The sequence below is a fragment of the Porites lutea genome, chromosome 5, assembly GCF_958299795.1.
Source record: "Porites lutea chromosome 5, jaPorLute2.1, whole genome shotgun sequence".
NCBI lineage: Eukaryota > Metazoa > Cnidaria > Anthozoa > Scleractinia > Poritidae > Porites > Porites lutea.
Window position 1 is genome coordinate 14899204 of NC_133205.1, and position 20802 is coordinate 14920005.

General features: G+C 40.4%; 4 protein-coding genes across 4 annotated transcripts; all 4 read left to right on the plus strand.

Annotated features, from left to right (window-relative positions):
• The first annotated feature begins 4398 nt into the window (after window positions 1–4398).
• On the plus strand, window positions 4399–7011 carry LOC140937953 (uncharacterized). The gene has a single exon (XM_073387511.1). The coding sequence runs from the start codon at window positions 4399–4401 to the stop codon at window positions 7009–7011; it is 2613 nt and encodes an 870-aa protein (XP_073243612.1).
• A 4011-nt stretch (window positions 7012–11022) lies between these two features.
• LOC140937954 (uncharacterized) lies at window positions 11023–12294 on the plus strand. Its single transcript, XM_073387513.1, has one exon. It carries the CDS (start codon window positions 11023–11025, stop codon window positions 12292–12294), a length of 1272 nt encoding a protein of 423 aa, XP_073243614.1.
• A 6-nt stretch (window positions 12295–12300) lies between these two features.
• Window positions 12301–12843, plus strand: LOC140937955 (uncharacterized). Its single transcript, XM_073387514.1, has one exon. It carries the CDS (start codon window positions 12301–12303, stop codon window positions 12841–12843), a length of 543 nt encoding a protein of 180 aa, XP_073243615.1.
• A 1769-nt stretch (window positions 12844–14612) lies between these two features.
• Window positions 14613–15260, plus strand: LOC140937956 (uncharacterized). The gene has a single exon (XM_073387515.1). The coding sequence runs from the start codon at window positions 14613–14615 to the stop codon at window positions 15258–15260; it is 648 nt and encodes a 215-aa protein (XP_073243616.1).
• Window positions 15261–20802: the final 5542 nt, after the last annotated feature.

A 20802-nucleotide genomic window follows, 5' to 3' on the forward strand; every position in this document is an offset into this window, starting at 1 on the left:
GCATAACAGGAGAGTTTACTTCAGACCAGTTCAGACATTGAACTGATGCTGCGAAATCAATAGGTTGTCTCACCTCTTATGCAGATGAATGGTGTTCATTGTTGTCAATTGTGGCAATGGACTACCCTTACAGATAGCTGCAGGGTCTGTTTGGTTGCTCTCCAAACACAGTGACAGCAGCCAAAGTCCATTGTATTTTATTTGGGCGTGCTGGAACGCCACCTTCTAAGTTTAAATTCTCTCACCAGTGTGTCAGTCCTGAGGTGCTGAGGGAACTTTCCGAATTTTAGAGAGAGACAATGAATCAAGGCCATCCTCGTGTATGAGCATTATTGTGAATGGGCAAGAAACTCCAATCCATTACTGCATTAAGACAGTGTTAAGGAACTTGTAAATCAATATTTACTTGAATCCCACATGGAGTAAAACGAACCTATAATTATACGCACATGCCTCCCAATTTCCACTACAACACAATGCTTGCTGGCCTGTGTAATTGACGCGATGAGTTTGGTCATAGCAACTACGACAACTTTACTTCCTTTCTTTAAGGTATTCAGAGGTCTTCTGCAATCTCCGTAGCTGAAATGAAAATAAAAGTCTTGAAGCATCAGTCTTTTATGAAGACAAAGTTTTCAAACCAATCGGAGAGACACTCAGCTTGCTTAGAACTCTGCATGGACCATGCATTTGGCTCCTGTATGAAAGTTCATGACAGTTCCTCAGATGGTGTTGGAATTTATGAAGTGGCCAGCTCTGTGAAAGACTTGCTGTCCAATTTAGACAGCCCAACAAAGGAAACTGACAGAGAGACGAGACAGTCTTCTAACAGTTCATAAGCAGGATGTTTAAGCCATTTGCTACGCACAACCAGTCGGAATATTACAAAGTCATATTACAGAGTCATTGTTGACTATAAAATGAAACTCAAACTTGGCATCCGTAGTTGTGAAATCCAGCGCGACTGGTATGGTAAATGGGGTCTTTCTCTCCATGGTTTTTTGGTGGTGGCTCAAATTGGAGATGATGAAAAAAGAACAGAGGTAATTGATTTGTGGAGTAAAGACACAAAGCAAGACGCCTGGTTTAGCCAGAGCGCAATGCTTTCGCTAGCTGGAACAGGAACTACCTGCTTACCATGTGCATTTATTTTCTGGTGAGTGGTTTAGTTTGTTATGGTCAGGTTTCAATTATTTCATTCAATTACACTGTAAATATATTGTTTACATCATGTTTGAAACCTCGACCAGTCTTAAAAAGATAGAAACAATGAAACTAAATGATGTACATGTCTTCGACACATTCACATTTGCAGAAATTGCATTATCATTGGTTTTGCAATGGTATATTCACTTTGTTAGTAGTAAAAACCCTCCGGTACGTACCTACATTTTTTTAAGTCAGGCAAAGTAGGTTCTTGTATTTTTGGGTAGTCATTTGCAGGTTAGATTAGTAAAGATTCAGTTGTTGATTGCCAGTCCCCCGAAAAAGTTTTGGGTTTTTGTGTTAAAAAAGATACAGCATTTATTCACAACTGTATTTTGAAAGGCCCAACAAAACTGATTAACGAAAGTGATATCATCTTAAACATACGTTTTAGAATAGAAAAAGGAAATAAAATATCAAAAACTAAAACGGAAAAGTGAATGGAATGAATAAACATTTGTATAGAAAGACTTCTCAGTGTCTAAAGAGTTGCACTGCACACTACTGTAACCCACATATGAGAACCTGCTTTATCTTGCTTGGCTATACTCTTTCGTATATTTTGGGGCACTAAAATGGCAAATCAACGCCACCAGGTTCTTTAACCACTAGGTTCTTTATGCAAGTATTTATTGTTTAGGCAAACTAGGGTAGTTTTTTGTGAGAGAGTAAAAGTAATGAATGAATGTAAAAAGTAGATGCATATTTTCACCTTAAACTAAAGTGTAGATGTGGAGTCTGGCTGAATTGTGTCAGTGTTTGTGGTTGTTGTTGGAATGAAAAAAATTAAGTGTGCCTCCTTCAATAATTATTATGTACTTGCCTCTAAGAAGAACCACGTAAAAAGAAATTGCAAGATGGTTTTAAACAAGCTACATTTAAGTAAATACTTTTTGTTTCCCTGTATTGAAATTGTATTCTTTCTGTTTTTAGATAACGTTCCCAATTATCATACTACTGGTTTCATTTTGTACTAGGCTGAAGTTAACGAAGTCCTCAACTTGACCCTTGTTGAATACAACAATTTTGAAGCAGGAGAAGGGAAGTCCCAGCTGGACACTCACTTTACCCATATCTCTTACAAAATTGTGCGGTGGGTAGGAGTGGGAAACAACTTAGAGACAGGAAATCAGCTTGGAGAGTTGATTGGCGTATGCTTAGCTTTTGTATAATTATCCACTCCATCTATTACAGTCAGCTCTCTCCTAACGGACACCTAACTATGACGGACAGTCAGGGAAGGTCCTGATGGTGTCTATCTTAGAGAGCCCTCACCATTTATTCTTGTAACCTGATATTTAATTCTACAAATAGCTTCTTAGAGAGAGATGACTGTATTGCTTCAAGACCTAATGCTAATTCAAAAGAAGAAAACAATTACAGTCACTATCAGGTTATTTATTCACCCCCGTACTACAAAGAAAAGTTTTATCATTTTTAGTTATTACATGATCTCACAAAAGTTGCCATTTTTCTCTTTGTTTTGCTGAACAGGTTTAGAAACATTTACTTCTATCTTTAAATCTCCATGACTAGTAAACTACATCCAGGGTTTAATACAATATAACATTTACAAGGGTAATTTACAAGTGTAGCTATTGTTTTAGCGTTTGAAAACAATAGCTACACTTGTAAGTTACACCTGTAAAAGTTTTATTAAAGTGACCTCAGGATACATAAAGTTACTTTGTCTGAGGAGAAATGGTTAGCTGAATCTTGATGCTACACAATAGCTACTCACCGAATTTCTTCCATGTAGATAAACTGTTTTGGAGTTGTCTTTGATAATCTTCTTTAATCTTCTTCCTTATAACCATGTTTAAGCTAATTATTCATTACTAAGGGAAGATGAATCCATATTTTCATGGTAAAATAATTATTTCTTTACATTTTCATTTTATAGTCCATGAAGAATGTGACATGCCAGAAGCTGACCATTGATAGAAGAAAGACCCCAAAGAAGCTTGGCACTCTCAAAGATATTTCTCTTTATGGCAGCTTTTAGTTCGAGTCATGTGGAGGCTTGATTGCACGTTCATTGTCCGGGATTGGAAAAGAAGTGAAGAAGACCAAACAACAACTTCAAGCCTTGCACTCGTCCAGTCACCGGTTCAACTGGCGCAACAACAAATGAAGACATTCCATTATCATCCTGCAGTACTGCCAACCGTAATGAGTGCCCAAACTACATTGTAAATTTCATTCAGCTTGCCACCTCGACCCAACGGCCGGCAACTCACTGCTTCAAGCCTGTCACTCCTCAAATTCAGCAGTTCATTCCACAGTGTGGATATGCCTTGAAAATTGGGGGAGCAAAGCGCACAGTGTTCACCCAACAGCAAAAAGAGATTATGATTGAGTATTACAATCGACAAGCCAACTACGACATTCAGGCTGATACAACTGAATGTGCTGCTACCATGAGGAAGAGGGGCCTTGTTGATTGATAGTATATTGTAGCGCACATGAAGTATGTTTCTAGTTCCCATGATACTTCACTTCGAACCATGTGCTCTCGTAATGGCGGTTCACGAAAAAACCCATGTTGTTGTTTTCTACTCTTGTCGTGTTCCTCGTTCTCCACTCTAACAAATCAACAGGCTTGGAACCCTTAAAAGATTCCCAAATAAAAAGCTGGTGGAGTTCCTATCACCAGAAAAGCGAAAGAGAAATGGAAAGGATGGCTCAACATTTACACACCGCACGTGAAGGAACTACAGCAATGTTGTCCAATCAGCCAGCATCAACCACCCAACCAACTAGGTCTGTATCTGAAGTATCAGCTTCACTTCCTACGTGATGGTGTCTACTATTTCGACATTACAGCAGAATTATGCGTGACAATTGTGACATTTTTTGTGCGCCGTTTCATTGTATTGTGGTGGCCTGGACTGAGCCGGGTCCCGGATGACCACGCTAGTTGTATTTACTTTTTGCAAAAACGTTTTCACTAAGATTTTAGCAAAACAGTTAAATTAAGGTTTCTTTACGGTTTATGGTATCAAGGACTCTACTTTGTACCGATTAAGGACTCTCTAAGGTGTTGCAAGGCATAAGGACACAGATGTGAGTTTTTTTTTGTTCATTTAGAGTGATATGTTCTTGCTTTTATTGTATTTTCGCATTCGTGCCGTGCTTGTTTGTAATGCTAACAAATCAACATGGTGGCAGCCTCGGGATTTAGTTAATGAAATGACGACTACAGAAACCGGACAGTTTAGACTTCCTTCCCAACTAGATGTGAATTCGGGAAATGTGTCCGAGAACTTCAAACGGTGGAAACGGGAAGTTGAAGTGTACTTAGCAGCTTCTGAAGCTTCAGAGAAGGACTATAAAGTACAAACTGCTATCATTTTAAACTGTGCAGGCCCTCACGTTCTCGAGGTGTACGATACTCTTATTTGGACAGATGATAGCGATAAAGATAAACCTGATAAAGTTTTAGAAGCATTGGAAAGATACTGCAACCCGCGTGACAATGAAGTCATCGAATCTCATCGATTCTGGAACATTCCGTACCAGGAACCGTTCGACAAATTTCTCATGGAGCTAAAAACGAGATCAGCCGCGTGCAATTTTCTGGAAAAAGATCGGATGTTGAGAGACAAAATAGTTTTTACTGTGACTGGAAAACTTCAAGAATTACTCCTCAGGGAAGACAATTTGACACTCGACAAGGCAGTAAAAATTTGTAGGGCTTTCGAACAGTCAAACAGACAAGTGAAAGAATTCAGAGAAAGTACAACCCTCCCAAGTTCTTCTACAAGTGTGAACAAAATAACTCAAAACTCTGAAACTAAAACGCCCGGTGGTAAGAAAGGTTCCCAAATGAACAAAACCTCACACAAAGGGAGAGAAAAGTTAAAATTCAACTGCAAGTTTTGTGGATACAAACATGAAAAACAAAGAGACAAATGTCCTGCTTGGGGCAAGACATGTGACAACTGCAAAGGTCTTAACCACTTCAAGTCTAAATGCAAAAATATTCATGCACTTAACCAATCCAATGATAATGAGGAAGATCCTGATGATCAATGGCTCATGGCTGTAAGCAATGGGACAGACAGTGTTACTGCCACACTTATTTTAAATGATATTGATGTCAAATTCCAACTTGACACTGCAGCTGATGTAAATACCATCTGTCAGAGGCATGTAAGACAACACCAAGTGTCTCCTACAACTGTTCGCCTTAACATGTGGAATAAAACTAACCTGAAACCTCTGGAAGAAACGCACCTGAAAGTTAAAAATCCTCGCACTAGTTCTGAATCAGAAATAAAGTTTATCGTGGTCCCAAATGGTTTTACAAACCTGTTAGGTCTGAACACTATTCAGGAACTTGGTTTTATAACCATAAATAAAGAATGTTTTATCTCACAAGTATCAACTCCACAACTTGGTGATCTGGGTGAAGCTACCCTCAGAATTGATGAAAGTGTTCCTCCGAAAGTACTTCCTTGTAGGAAAGTTCCTATTGCCATTCAAGATGCAGTAAAGGAAGAACTAGATCGACTCGTAAACAAAGGCGTACTGGTTCCAGTGACCGAACCAACTGAATGGGTCAGTCAAATGGCAGTTGTACATAAGCCCAATGGTAAATTGCGCATTTGTATTGATCCTCAACCCCTAAATGCTGCACTCAAGCGTGAACATTACCGATTACCTGTGCTTGATGATGTGCTTTCTAAGCTTAAAGATGCAAAGATCTTTAGCAAACTAGATGTAAAAGAAGCGTATTGGCATGTTCGACTTGATGAAGCATCCAGCAAACTCACCACAATGATTACACCTTTTGGTCGCTACATGTGGAAGAGGCTACCCTTTAGCCTCAAAGTCTCAAGTGAAATTTTCCAGTGCAAGATTGATGAAGCGCTAAGTGATCTCGATGGTGTATTCAATATAGTGGATGATGTAGTCATTGTAGGCTGTGGCAACTCAGATGCTGAAGCTCAGAGTGACAACCAGCAAAAACTAGCAGTGACATTGAAAAGGTGTGCTGAGAAGAACATTGTCCTGAATGAGGATAAGCAAGAAACTGGTCTGGATGAGATCATATTTCATGGACACAGAATTGCGAAAGACGGTGTGAAAGTTGATGAAGCTAAAGTGCAAGCTATCCGAGACATGCCAGCACCCACTGATGTGGAAGGTGTGAAGCGCCTCTGTGGCATGGCTCAGTACATGGCAAAGTTCTTACCCAACCTTGCAGCAACACTTGAACCAATCCGTGCTCTAACTAGAAAGGACACCCCATTTGTATGGTCGAAAGAATGTGAAGATGCTTTCAACACACTCAAGAAAAATCTGTCTGAGCCTCCTTGTTTAGCTTACTTTGACTCCTCGAAAGAAGTAGTAATTCAAGCAGACAGTAGCAAACATGGAATTGGTGCTGTGCTACTCCAAGAAGGGCGTCCTATTGAGTATGCATCTACAGCAATGACCCCTTCAGAACGGAATCGGGCACAGATAGAGAAAGAAGCCTTGGCTGTCCTGTATGGTCTTGAACGATTTGATCAGTACGCTTATGGTCGTGCAGTAACAGTACAGAATGACCACAAACCTCTTGCTGCTATACTACGCGAGCCGCTAAGTATGGCTCCAAAGCGTCTTCAAGACATCATCATAATGCGTTATAACCGGTATGACGTCAACTTCATATTTGTGAAAGGCACTAGTCTACACATTGCGGACACCTTCAGTAGAGCTCACTTAGACTCTGTTGAAGGTAACCAGGACGACCGTGCACGAATCATGAACATATATGCCTTTGCTGAAATCCCAGATACGCGTTGGATGAGATAAGAGAAGCAACTTTGCGCGACACTAGCCTACAAACTGTTATCAAGCTAGTCTTGGATGGATGGCCTCAAGACAAGCACAATATTCCCTCTCAAGCCTTACCCTATTTTGACATGCGTGACTCTCTCAGTATAGTAGATGGCATCTTAGTAAAAGGAGAAGCAATAGTAATTCCATCTGAACTGAGAGCATCTATCAAGAAAAGACTCCAGAGTGCACATCTAGGCTGTGAAAGCATGAAGCGTCGAGCTAGAGGCATTGTTTTCTGGCCTGGCATGGCCCATGAAATTAAACAATTAGCGGATTTATGTGAAACTTGCCAAGAAATGAAGCCACGAAACACTCGAGAACCATTGAAACAACACACCGAAGGCGATGGACCTTGGCAAAAGATTGGTTTGGATTTCTTTGAAATCGCAGGAAAGCACTACTTGATTGTAGTGGACTATTACTCTAATTTCATAGAGATTGATCTACTGACAAGCCAAACGAGCACCCGTACCATAACTCTTCTCAAGAAACATTTTGCACGGTACGGCATACCAAGAGTAATCGTGTCAGATGGAGGTTCTCAATTTACCAGTAAAGAATTTAACTCATTCATAACAAGCTGGGGTATTTCCCATCATACATCATCACCCATGCATCAATGTGCTAACGGCAAAGCAGAGTCCGCCGTGAAGATTATGAAATCCTTGCTAATCAAAACTTAAAAGGATGGTGGCGATCCCTATGAAGCCATACTCGAACAACATAACACTCCTCGTCAGGACACTGCGTTGAGTCCAGCGGAAATGATGTTTAACGGCAAAACACGTAGTTTCTTACCAAGCTTAAGCAGTAAACCTAAGAACACTCTCGTGAAAGGAAAACGTGATGCGCGAAAACGCAGCGTGAAAACATATCACGATCGGAAATCACGCAAACTCTCAGTTATTGAAATTGGACAGTCAGTATTCTACCAACACACAGAAGGTCAGAACTGGAAATGGGGCAAAGTAACTGGAATTTTAGGCCCTAATACATACCAAGTGGAAGGTGCCAATGGCGGCAAGTACAGAAGAAACCGTGTGCATCTAAGACCCACCGAAGTAGTACGAACACCTCGCGATGTGTCTCCCATCGTTTTGTCTCGTACTCCTGACCAAGTATTGACTTCAGCCGTGCCTACAGTTCCTCAAACTCCAACCACTGGCGCTGAGGCCAAAGAAAGTCATTCACATAGTGAGGCAACTACTCCCATTAAGAGTCCCGCACCAGAAAGGCCTAAACGTGAAAGCAGATTACCTATTCGTTTTAAGGACTATGTTCTCAACAAGTAGAGACTGTTTTGATTAATTGAACTGCTTTATTTAGGAACTTTGCTTACTAAAGATACTGTTTGAGTTCCTTGTTATTGTTACTTAACTGGACATCTTCAGGGAAAGATTCGGCTTTCATATTTAGTTGCTAAGAAACTCCATTGTTATTTTCCTAAAGAAGGGATGTTGATTGATAGTATATTGTAGCGCACATGAAGTATGTTTCTAGTTCCCATGATACCTCACTTCGAACCATGTGCTCTCGTAATGGCGGTTCACGAAAAAACCCATGTTGTTGTTTTCTACTCTTGTCGTGTTCCTCGTTCTCCACTCTAACAAATCAACAGGCTTGGAACCCTTAAAAGATTCCCAAATAAAAAGCTGGTGGAGTTCCTATCACCAGAAAAAGCGAAAGAGAAATGGAAAGGATGGCTCAACATTTACACACCGCACGTGAAGGAACTACAGCAATGTTGTCCAATCAGCCAGCATCAACCACCCAACCAACTAGGTCTGTATCTGAAGTATCAGCTTCACTTCCTACGTGATGGTGACTACTATTTCGACATTGCAGCAGAATCATGCGTGACAATTGTGACATTTTTTTGTGCGCCGTTTCATTGTATTGTGGTGGCCTGGACTGAGCCGGGTCCCGGATGACCACGCTAGTTGTATTTACTTTTGCAAAAACGTTTTCACTAAGATTTTAGCAAAACAGTTAAATTAAGGTTTCTTTACCGTTTATGGTATCACTAAAAATTACTCTACTTTGTACCGATTAAGGACTCTCTAAGGTGTTGCAAGGCATAAGGACACAGATGTGAGTTTTTTCTGTTCATTTAGAGTGATATGTTCTCGCTTTTATTGTATTTTCGCATTCGTGCCGTGCTTGTTTGTAATGCTAGGTTTTTATCGCTTTCTTACAGTTTTCATTACCGCATTATCGCATCATGTCATCACATAACGGTTTCGCTCATCGCTTCTGAATCAGCTATTTGTAAGGAAACTCAGTGGTATGAATCAAGAGTGCGTGTAAATGAATTTCTGTGGATACTTCGAGTAAACTGAGTTGTTGTTTGTATGTTTACGGCTCGTTGCAAGGTCAGTCAGTGTGGCAGTTCTGCTGCCACACCGCCGAGGATGAAAATTTTGACAAGTTATTTTAAATTAATTCTGGCTTTTTTACTTCTTTTATTGAGAAATTGTTACGTTTTGGAAGCCGCTGGGATAAAACACGCAGGAGTGCACATAGATCATAATTTCCTGCCAAGTATCGGACCAATAATATCTGGAGGATGGAAGTAAGTTGAAATGAAGAAGGACAGGCATTATTAGCTGGACTATGATGTAAACAAGAAACGTATATTTCCGCACATACTATTGCATTAAAGTTTTTGCTGTAACAAAATGTAACGTGCTGTGTGAAATTCAGCCTTGTAATCATAGTCTTAAGCAAAAAAAAATCAGATTTACTGTTTGAATTTTGCATCGTTGACTGACATGCGACATTTCATATGATTGCAAAAGACTGCATGTTAACCTTTAAGAAATGATTTTGATGCTTATGGGTGTAATTTTGATGTAATGTGCCTTTTGATGTTCTATCTGATGTTCTGTATTTGGATGCCGAAAAGTTTACAAAGCTTGGACAGATGTGAAGAAATGTAAAACATTTTGATCGTATTTTGTTTTCATTTAGTCATTTGCTATTGATTTTCCTTTGAAAATTAGAAACATGATTGTAACTGTTTACATCATAATTTTAAAGCTTCAGATTAAACATTTTCCAATCTTGAATCTACCGAGCTTTCAATGGTTCTGGTCCTTTATGGTTAATGTTGGATTTCTCATTGGTCCATCATCTGAAGATCTTTGAAAACTGAAGCAGTGTTGCTGGTGAGGAATAAATGAGTTGCGTTGAGCAGCGAAGTCCGTGTTCACCTGATCCCTCAACGCCGCAAGAATGCTTCAGCATTCTAGTCGCCAGCCATTGGAAGCTCGGCATGCATTTGACGAAGTTAAAGCTGCACTCGACAATCTCATTGCCAGGAGATTAACTAAATCACAAAATCGGTGGTCTTTGCCTGTTTGTACAGCTTTATATCGCTTGATATCGGATATAACAACATCAGACACAATACTAGGATCGCCACAATTCTGGTCTAAATAATTCCATGCGGACTTCAGATTGGTGCTTATTCCTTCAACTAACTTTGCTGGTTCTGGTGACTAACATGAACGAAGAATAGAAATGGCATCTCTCTCAGAATAATATTTTTCAACAGCATGCTGAAAGTCGGCCTTAAAAATGAAATATTTGCGTACATCACCATAAAACAAGGCATTTTGGGCTTTTCATGCTTCATTGCAAGAGGGGTTTCTGATTTACCCTTTTGCATAGCTGCACAGCCTTGTTCGTTTTCGTTTTCATTGATAGTTCTTGTGATCTGTGAGTTTCTTGCTCACTAACATTGACAACGCTGGCTGCGTTTACTTCTTTATCTTTGTCCTTACAATAATCATTCACGCGTATTGTAAACTCCACAAATCACAATGTACAATCCTCCATCCGGTGTTCAGCTTCGAGGTATTCTTCATCATTAAGATACATCTATATTCTTCATGTTTGAGAAGATCGTACAACATTCTAAAGGAAGTAAAATGCCCCCAAAATATCGACAACACCCATGTAACATCACTGATTGAACGCAAGATGACAAAAGATGACGTGAAAATTTGGGCCCGCCACATTCACTCACAAAAGTTGGAGCCTTCAATGAAACATTTGCTTAAATGGATGGACGAAAAAATGACTGCAAGGCTTGGATCGGGAGCAACGATATGCAAAACTGGCAGTACCACTCATCCCTCCGTCAATTTACTGGGTGCTGACGGAAATGGGAAGTCCTTCGGTGAACGTGACAAAAATCAGAAGCAGTGCTACGTATGTAAAGCAAGTCACTACGTTGATGAGTGCCCACAATTTAAAGCAATGACGCCTAATGAACAGTGGGAGGTTGTTAAGGATCAAAAAGAGTGTTTTTCATGTTTGAAGCATGGTAAAGGTCATACATCCACAAATTGCCTGCGCAGAAAGACATGTTCTGAAAAGAATAGCGATGGCACAGCATGTAACGAGTCTCACCATAAACTTCCGCACTTATACAGTGGAGAAGCATCTGGTTCATTACAAGTCTCCACGCTACAGGACAAGAGTTTGGCGTTACTTCCAGTAGTAACAGGAGCAATTAAAGTACACCCCAACACAAATGTATTCAAAAAAACCGCCATATTTTTTGACTCTGGTGCTCAAATATCCATGATACGTAGTAGTCTCACTGAATCTTTCAGTCTTCAAAGCAAGCCTGTCAAAATTCTGATTGCAAAGGTCGGTGGTATTGAAGAGGAGCTGACAAGAAAGATTTGCAAGTTTCCTGTCTGCACATCTGATGGCAAAGCAGTTCAAGTTATACAAGCAGTCGGCATTCCTCAAATATCAGATGACATAACGGAAGTTGACGTGACTGCATTAGCGAATCTCTTTGGCCTTGGTTCAGACGACGTCAGACAACAAGCTGGCCCCGTCAATGTTCTGATAGGAATACATTATTCAAGGTTCCACATCGGTGAAATGAAAGTAAAGGGAACATTAGTCGCAAGGAAGAGCCCATTTGGTTGGGTGATATTTGGTTCCAACACTGAAGATCTAATGCTGCAAATTAAACAAGTGTCTATTGTTCACCGCGCCCAACCAGTTGACATGACTGATTTGTGGAAGACGGAATCGATGGGTGTGTCCGTAGTGCCATGTACGTGTGGAGGTGCCAAATTGTCAGCACAGGAAAGAGAAGAGCTCAAGCTGATAGAAGAATCCTGTCAGTTACAAGGGAACAAGTGGATAATGAAATACCCTTGGAAAAGATGTCCTTCTATTCTGCCAAATAATTACGTTCAAGTACGGAAGAAGTTAGAGTCATTAGAATGACACCTCATGAAAGATCCAGAGAACTCCTCCAGCAACAACAATCAAATCCAGGAGATGGAAACAATGCAATTTGCAAGGAAGCTGTCCCCAAAGGAACTGACTGATTGGAAAGGGCCGATACACTACTTCTCCCATCATGCAGTTACATACCCAGAGAAGAAAAGTACGCCAGTGAGAATTGTATTTAACAGCTCAGCATCACATAACAGCCACACCCTCAACGACTACTGGTTCAAGAGACTTGACCTGCTAAACAATGTGTTTGGCGTTGTGATACGATTTTGCAAGAAACCCTACGCTATTTGTGGAGACATTGCAAAGATGTATCATATGATTGCCATACCCGAAGAAGATCAGCATGTGCACAAATTCCTCTCGAGAAATTATGAAGTTAAGTACGTTAAGACTGTTCTCATGTTCGGCGGCCGCCCAGTGCAAACGATGGCTATTACCGCAATGCAGAAGTCGGCGAACATGAAGAAAAAAGAGAAACCCAGGGCCGCTGAAGCTATTTTGAAGAATGCCTATGAGACGACATCTGTGATTTAGTCAACAATGTTCAGGAAGCCAAAGCATTGATGTCAAATATTGATGAGGTGCTTCATGTTGGCGGTTTTCATGTGAAGCAGTGGATTTCCAGTGAGCAAAGTGACGTAAAAGATAACCCAAGTGAAGTTACAATTGGAGGTGAAAGCCAAGTAGAAAAGGTCTTAGGAGCAGTGTGGCTTCCTCGGGAAGACATGTTTACGTTTAAAATCAAACTTGAATTGGCTAAAGAAAACCTTCCTTTGGGAGATCCAGGCACGTTTATCCTCCTGAAAATGACAAAACGTCTACTTCTGAACAAGCTTGCAGGTGTATTCGATCCAATGGGAACTGGAGCAGCAGTCCTTGTGAAGCCGAAGATTGCAATGCAGGAACTATGTTAAATTGGCCTTGGCTGGGATGATGAGATCCCACCAGAAATAAAGTGACAGTGGATGAAGTTATTTAGAGAAATGATCGCCTTAAACAATGTCAAGTTCAAACGTTACCTCACACCCCCAAACGCGTGTGGTGATCCTTTTTTGATTGTCTTCAGTGATGCCTCAAGACAAGTGTTTGGTGCATGTGCTTATGTCCAATATAACCTTAAGGATGGAAGGTTTGGTGTGTGATTTGCAGCAGCAAAGTCTAAGGTTGCTCCCCTAAAAGAACTCACTATCCCCCGCCTTGAGTTACAAGCAGCCGTCATCACCAGCTACTTTGGAAGTAACATCGTGGGAGAATCGCGATTTAAGTTTGAGAGAATAAGATACTTCTCAGACAGCCTTGTTACACTTTCTTTGGACAAGGAGTGAAAGTAGAAGCTTCAAACCATTCGTCTCCTGTTGACTTGGCGAGGTACAGAGCAGATTGGTTACATTGCCCTACCATGCTTAACGTTGCCGATGACTTAACAAAGAGAATCTTGGTTGAAGAAATGAATGGAAGATGGTTTAATGGACCCAAGTTCCTGCAGCAAGGTGAAGAGTTCTGGCCTGTTGAGCAAGGTACCTTGGATTTCAAGGAAGTTAACAAGGAGAAAAGAAAGGGTCAAATCACCCGCCCTGCTTCTGTAAACACTGTGATTGACTGCAAAAAGTTCTCAACATGGAAACGATTGCTGAAGGTTACCGCCTATGTTATCCGCTTCTGTAACAACCTCTGCAACAAAACCCACCGAGATAGAGAAGGCAATAAGTCTCTGTAGATCCGCCAGATGCTGAAGAAGTCGAAAAAGCAGAACTTTGGATTAAGAAGTCTCAAGTTGGACTTACAAGAATAGCCAAATGAGACTTCAAACCATTAAACCCATTTGTAGACGTCAGAGGCATCACTCGAGTTGGTGTGCGTGTCGATCATGCTCTCGTGTTGTACGATTCCAAGCATGCTGTCCTCTTGCCATACGACCGTTGGATATCAGTGTTAATTACCAATGATGCACATCAGTCCAGACACCCAGGCATTGCGACTACAACCGCCAAGACGAGAAGAAAATACTGGATTGTCAAGGGAAACAAGCTCTCCAAGATTGTCAAGCGCCGATGTACCTTCTGCAAAAGGACGGAAGCTAACGCTGGGAGGCAGCTGATGGCAAAGTTACCTACAAGTCACCTTCAACCATTCACGCCACCGTTCATGTTTACTTCATGTGACTACTTTGGGCCCCATGTGACTACTTTGGGCTCATCAAAGTAAAGATAAGCAGAAACAAGACAGCTAAACACTACGGTGTAATCTCTACATGCCTGAACACGAGAGCCGTTCACTGCAAATTCGCCACTGACACCAGCACTATGGAATTCTTGCAAGTTTTAAGAAGATTTTTCTCCTACAGTAGTTTTCCGAAAGTTATGCTGTCTGACAACAGGTGGCAAATGGTGGGAGCAGAAAGAGAATTGAGTCTTATGATCGACGAATGGGACAAAACAAAGCTAAGAGAGTACTGCGCCGACAGGGGTATGAAATGGCAATTCACTACGCCCCTTGCCCCACATCAGAACGGATGCTCTGAAGCTCTCATCAAGTCCACAAAGTCCGCCCTCAAGAAAGCCCTTGGCAAAGCTGTTCTTACCACCTTCGAGCCCTACACCTGCCTTCTTGAAGTTGCAAATCTATTGAATGAACGGCACATTGGCAGAATACCAAACGACCCCGATGATGGCGTCTGTTTATGTCCAAACGACATCATACTTAGTAGAGCAACCAACAGAGTTCCTAAGGGTCTATTTCGCCACATGGAAAATCCACACCATCGGCTTGAGTTCTGTCAAAAGATTGTCGTCGCCTTTTGGAAGAGGTGGTACAGAGATGTTCTTCCTCAGCTCATGCCACGAAAGAAATGGAGCACACAAAGCAGAAATGTAAAAGTCAATGATTCCGTCATCGTCGCAGATCAAAACCCAGTTATACGAAAATGGAACGTAGGCAGAAGTTTGCCCTGAACCAGATGGTTTGGTGCGAGATGTTGAAGTGAAAAAGGGCTCAGGAACATATATGCGCCCAATTACAAAGATCTGCATCATCTATCGAGCTGAAGGTTTTGCTGATTAGAATGGGGATTCCCCATTGCGGGGGAACGGGAATCAATCGTTGACTGACATGTGAAATTTGATATGATTGCGAAAGACAATCATAACCTTTAAGAAATGATTTTGATGTTTATGGGTGTAATTTGATGTAATGTGCCTTTTGAAGTTCTGTTTGATGTTCTGTATTTGGATGCTGAAAAGTTTACAGAGCTTGGACAGATGTGAGTGAACATAAAACATTGTGAGCGTATTTTGTTTTCATTTAGTCATTTGCTATTGATTTTCCTTTGAAAATTAGAAACATGATTGTCACTGTTTACGTCATAATTTTACAGCTTCAGATTAAACATTTTCCAATCCTGAATATACCGAGCTTTCAATGTGTCTGGTCCTTTATGGTAAATATTGGATTTCTCATCGGTCCAAATTTCGCACTTATGGAGAGATATCCAATGAACTCGCTTACATTAATTGGATTTCCGATTTTTTTGGCTGAAATCTCTCACGGCTCCTAGAGGCGCCGGTCTATTGTTCTCGCACAACGTCTCCCACGAAAAAGTCACCTGCAAACGACATCAGGTGAAGGAAAAGTGACACTTTCATCCCTTTGCAAGCTGTGCCCCGATCCAGTCACTTTTTAAAGATATATACCAACATTCCGCATTCCGATATATACCAACATCCCGCAGATAGAAGGAATTAATACTAGAAGTTGACCGAGTTGACCTAGTCAAAATTGAGATCTCCGCAAGCAATGGAGGATTTGGAAGCCCTTTGCAAGAAATTATCTTTCCTGTCTACAAAAAATCAGCTCAAAGGGAACGGATCTAAGAACGACCTACTCTGGTTTCTGGCCTTGCATTTGGAAGTTCAGCCTAATCAATTTCGCGCTAACGACAATGGAACTTGTGCTGTTTTCAAGATTCAAAACATCACTTGTAACTTCTACCACAAAGCGAAAACTCTACAAATTCAAGGAAAAGAAGATGCAGACAAACTGAGAAAAGATTTAATTAATCTAACTTCAACTTGGGCACACCCGGTTAGCGAAACGTTGAACGCATTCCAAGAGAATCTAGACAACGATGTTCAAGCGAGAGAGGTGATAGCTACGGGGCTTGTTTCGCCTAGTGATGGCCCTATTACAATTAATGCTGACAAGGGGATTTTGCTAAACCTCCTGTTTCTCCCACTGAAGACGACCTAGCCAAAGCTGAAAATTTTATTGATAACGCATACATGGAAGTCATTTTGGATGCTAACAAATCTCCATATTCAAATCTGGTCAAGGAAATCGAAGCTGATTATGACAGTCAATTAACTCAGTTGTCGTTGTTGTTAAAAAAAGTGTCTAACGAACTAATTGATCTAAGAGCTTCTCATGCAGCTTTACTGGCGGCAAACAATGAAATAACAAATGAATTGATCGTGCTACGAAATGACGTAACCTCTCACCTCCAGACCCAATCACAAAGGTTACCGGAGACAAATGATCTGAAAGATTCTCATGCTGCATTACTGGTCGCAATTAATCTTCGAAATGACGTAACTTCTCACTTCCAGAAATAATCCCATATCTTGTCTGATTCCCAGGGGTGGACAAGTGTCGGTAAAAATAGAAGACCCATAGATATTCAAAATAAATTCAAGGCGCTTGAGGTTTCCGACGGTGAAATATCGCCTAAAGAATCAGACACCAAACCTGATGAAAACTCGCCGCTGATAATCAATGCAGATCGATCAACGCCTATGACCCCTGGCTGATCAACTAGCAGAATATCGATTACAACACAAGCAAAAGTTCATTTCTCAGTTTACTACTGCAATCTCTGAATCATCCACTCAACCTTCCATTGCTAACTCTACAGTTACAGCTCTCAATTCCTCAAAGCAGGTTCCTGTTAGTGCAGACAAACCGACAAAAGCCTGCCTAATTGGTGACTCGCTAGTCAAAAATATAGAATCTAGGAAATTATCCCATGCCTGCAGAGGGAAGACTATAGTTGAATGTTCTCGAGGAGCCAAAATTAAAGATATCCACAAGAAAGCAAATGAGTTTCTTGCATCCAGCCACATTGATGGGAACACGGCCTTAACCGTTCATTGTGGAACAAATGATTTAGCTGTTGAAAATGAAGACGCGGCTGCCACGAAACTGTGCATGCTAATCAATGACCCGAAACCGAAGACAAAGTCCCTGGCCATATCGGCTGTGACGTTAAGAAATGACTCAGCTGCTGTCACCGCTTGTAAAGTAAACCGCTTTAACAGACTTACCGAAACTATTTGCGAGCAAACTAATGTATGTTTTATTGACAACAGGAATATATTGGCCCATCACCTCAACAGATCAAATCTACATCTCAACAGCAGTGGGAGCAAAGTTCTTGGGAGCAACCTTTGTAGATATCTGAGGCGAGCTAACTTGCCTCCCTCTGGCCAAGAATTGACAACAAAACTGGCAATGGGTTTTCGGCAGGACCACTTCCGAGTACGCAAACCTTTGAACCATACCACAATGTGGACCAATTACTTGCGCCAAGTAAGAGAAATGACAAATCATTGAACCAGGTTAATGATCTTAATAAGAATTGTACATTTACGACACACAGTGATATGAATAATTCCGCTAAAAATTCCCATATTGAACTAGATAATAATAGCCAAGTTCATCCAAAAACTCCGACAGATTTACCTAATAGATTTTCAAGTAGCGCACACATGCAGCCAAATTTGGGTATTTCAGTAACTAGAGGATTTAAAATTGCTTCTATTAATTTGGCCAGCTTGTATAAAAATATTGACCAGCTTAGGATATATATGCTGTCCAAGACAGTAGATATACTAGCTATTAATGAGATTCGTCTTGACAGCTCTATTCAAAATGGTGAGGTCAGTATCCCTGGATATACTCTTGAAAGGAAAGATAGAAATAGAAATGGGGGTGGTGTGGCCCTCTATATTAGGGACTCAATAAATTGTAAGCGTCTCACTGACCTCCCGGATGATAACATAGAACTGATCAGTATCCAAATGTCGAAACGGAAAGCAAAACCATTTATTGTGTGCTCTTGGTATAGGCCTGCAGGGTCCACCACCGAACTGATGAACAGTTTTTGAGGACGTATTGCAAAAATTGGACTCATATCATATGGAGGTTGACATTATCGGTGACCTAAATTGTAATGTTGGTGCAACATCACCAGATTGCAGCTCTCAAAAACTACTAGATATCTGTGATAGTTACCAGTATAGGCAATCAATTGATCAGCCAACACGTATAACAGCTCACATCATCTATTATTGATTTGTTTTTAACTAATCATCCGTGGAATTTTTCGGACTCCGGAGTCACCGATATTGGAATCAGTGATCACTGTCTGGTGTATGCAATAAGAAAGATTTGTATCCCCAAATCAAATCCAAAGACTGTAACGAGCAGATGCTTTAAAAATTTTATTCCAGATAGTTTTCGAACTGATTTATCTATGGTCCCGTGGCATCTGATTGAACAGGAGCATAATCCTGACATTGCTTGGGATATGTGGCAACATATGTTCTTAGACATTGCTGATAGCCATGCACCACTAAAGAAGAAGATCGTGAAAGGAATCTCTTCCCCCTGGATTACTCCAGAGCTAAAAAGGCTAATGTTTCAGAGAGACAAACTCAAAAAATTAGCCTCAAGGTTCCCAACAGATGACAATTGGACTTCTTACAAACACATGAAGAATAAGGTTAATTATGAAATTAAGAATGGTAAAATGAAATATCACAGTGCCTTCTTCAAAGATAACCGCAGAAACATAAAGAATACTTGAAAAGGAATTAATAGACTAATTGGAAATAAACCTAAATTTAATAAGATAACTCAGCTGGACACTGGGGATACTGAAAATACTGACCCCATCGAAATCAGTAATATACTCAACACACATTTCTCCAAAATAGGACCTTCCTTAGCCTCTGAAATTAAAGATACATACAGTAATTTTAGTGATTATATTACCCCCGCAGAACACACTTTTAATTTGGCAAAAGTATCATGCCAGGAGGTCTTCAATTTCATTCAGAAAATACCGAGTAATAAAGCCAGTGGTCTTGATAACATCTCAGCAGGTCTCCTGAAAGAAGCGTCTCCCATAGTTACTCGCAGTCTAACTTTTATAATAAATCAGTCAATTACCACTGGAATATTTCCAAATGCTTGGAAACGAGCTAGAGTTTCGCCAATATTTAAAGAAGACCTCAGGACCGATTCTAACAACTACAGACCTATCTCAGTTCTGTCTGTAGTAAGTAAATTAATTGAAAAAGTTGTTTATAATCAATTAAATGAATATTTAAATAATAATTACTTGTTAACTGAATCACAATCTGGCTTCAGACCTATGTTTTCCACTGAAACAGCTTTACTTGAGGCTACAAATGAATGGCTATGGAATATTGACAACAGTCTCTTAAATGGTGTGATATTCCTGGACTTGAAAAAAGCTTTTGATACCATGGATCATGCTATCCTTCTGGGAAAGCTTCAACTCTATGGGGTTAGTTCTCAGTCTCTTAACTGGTTCCAGTCCTATCTATCTGACCGAAAGCGACAAACATTCATTGATGGAGTTCAATCTGATTTCTGTAAAAAAACATGTGGTATTCCACAGGGGTCTATTTTAGGCCCTCGCTTATTCACTATTTATATAAATGATCTCCCTTCATGTAATTTGTTTTCAAAACCCAGAATGTATGCAGATGATACTACCCTTACCACATCTGCAGAAGACCCATGTGTCCTTGAACATAAAATGAATTATGATATGAATTTAATCCAGTCATGGCTGTCAGCAAGCAAATTAACTTTAAATGTTAAGAAGACTAAATACATGCTTATAGGGAGCCAATTTAAGTTATCCCAAATAAATAGTGACTTCACAGTCAAAGTCAATCATACACCCTTAGAAAGAGTAATTAAACATACATCCCTTGGAGTTCAAATTGATGAATCTTTGAACTGGTGCCCACACATTCATACTATTCCAAAGAAAATATCCGCTGGTATTGCTATCATAAGGCGTGTAAGTCATTTTATACCATTTGATACTAGAGTGAATATGTACAATGCACTGGTAATGCCATATTTTAATTACTGTGGTGCTGTATGGGGTAATATCAATAAGGGACTAGCAGACAAACTTCAAAAGCTGCAGAATAGGGCTGCTAGAATTCTCACCTTTTCTAACTATGACGTTCGCTCAAGTGTTTTGTTGCATGAGCTTGGCTGGGAAAGGCTACAATATGTAAGACTTAAACAGTTGGCTGTGACAATGTATAAAATCCATAATAATCTTTCCCCATCGTATCTGAGGCGGGTCTTTACCAACACCTCAAATGTACATTCACACAATCTTAGAAATTCTGAGTTAAATTATTAGGTCCCCAGACCCAGAACTGAGTCTGC

Excerpts from the sequence above, each read along its gene's own strand:
- LOC140937954 (XM_073387513.1), top strand. The coding sequence starts at position 11,023 with ATGACAAAAGATGACGTGAAAATTTGGGCCCGCCACATTCACTCACAA.
- LOC140937955 (XM_073387514.1), top strand. The coding sequence starts at position 12,301 with ATGAAAGATCCAGAGAACTCCTCCAGCAACAACAATCAAATCCAGGAG.
- LOC140937956 (XM_073387515.1), top strand. The coding sequence starts at position 14,613 with ATGGAATTCTTGCAAGTTTTAAGAAGATTTTTCTCCTACAGTAGTTTT.
- LOC140937953 (XM_073387511.1), top strand. The coding sequence starts at position 4,399 with ATGACGACTACAGAAACCGGACAGTTTAGACTTCCTTCCCAACTAGAT.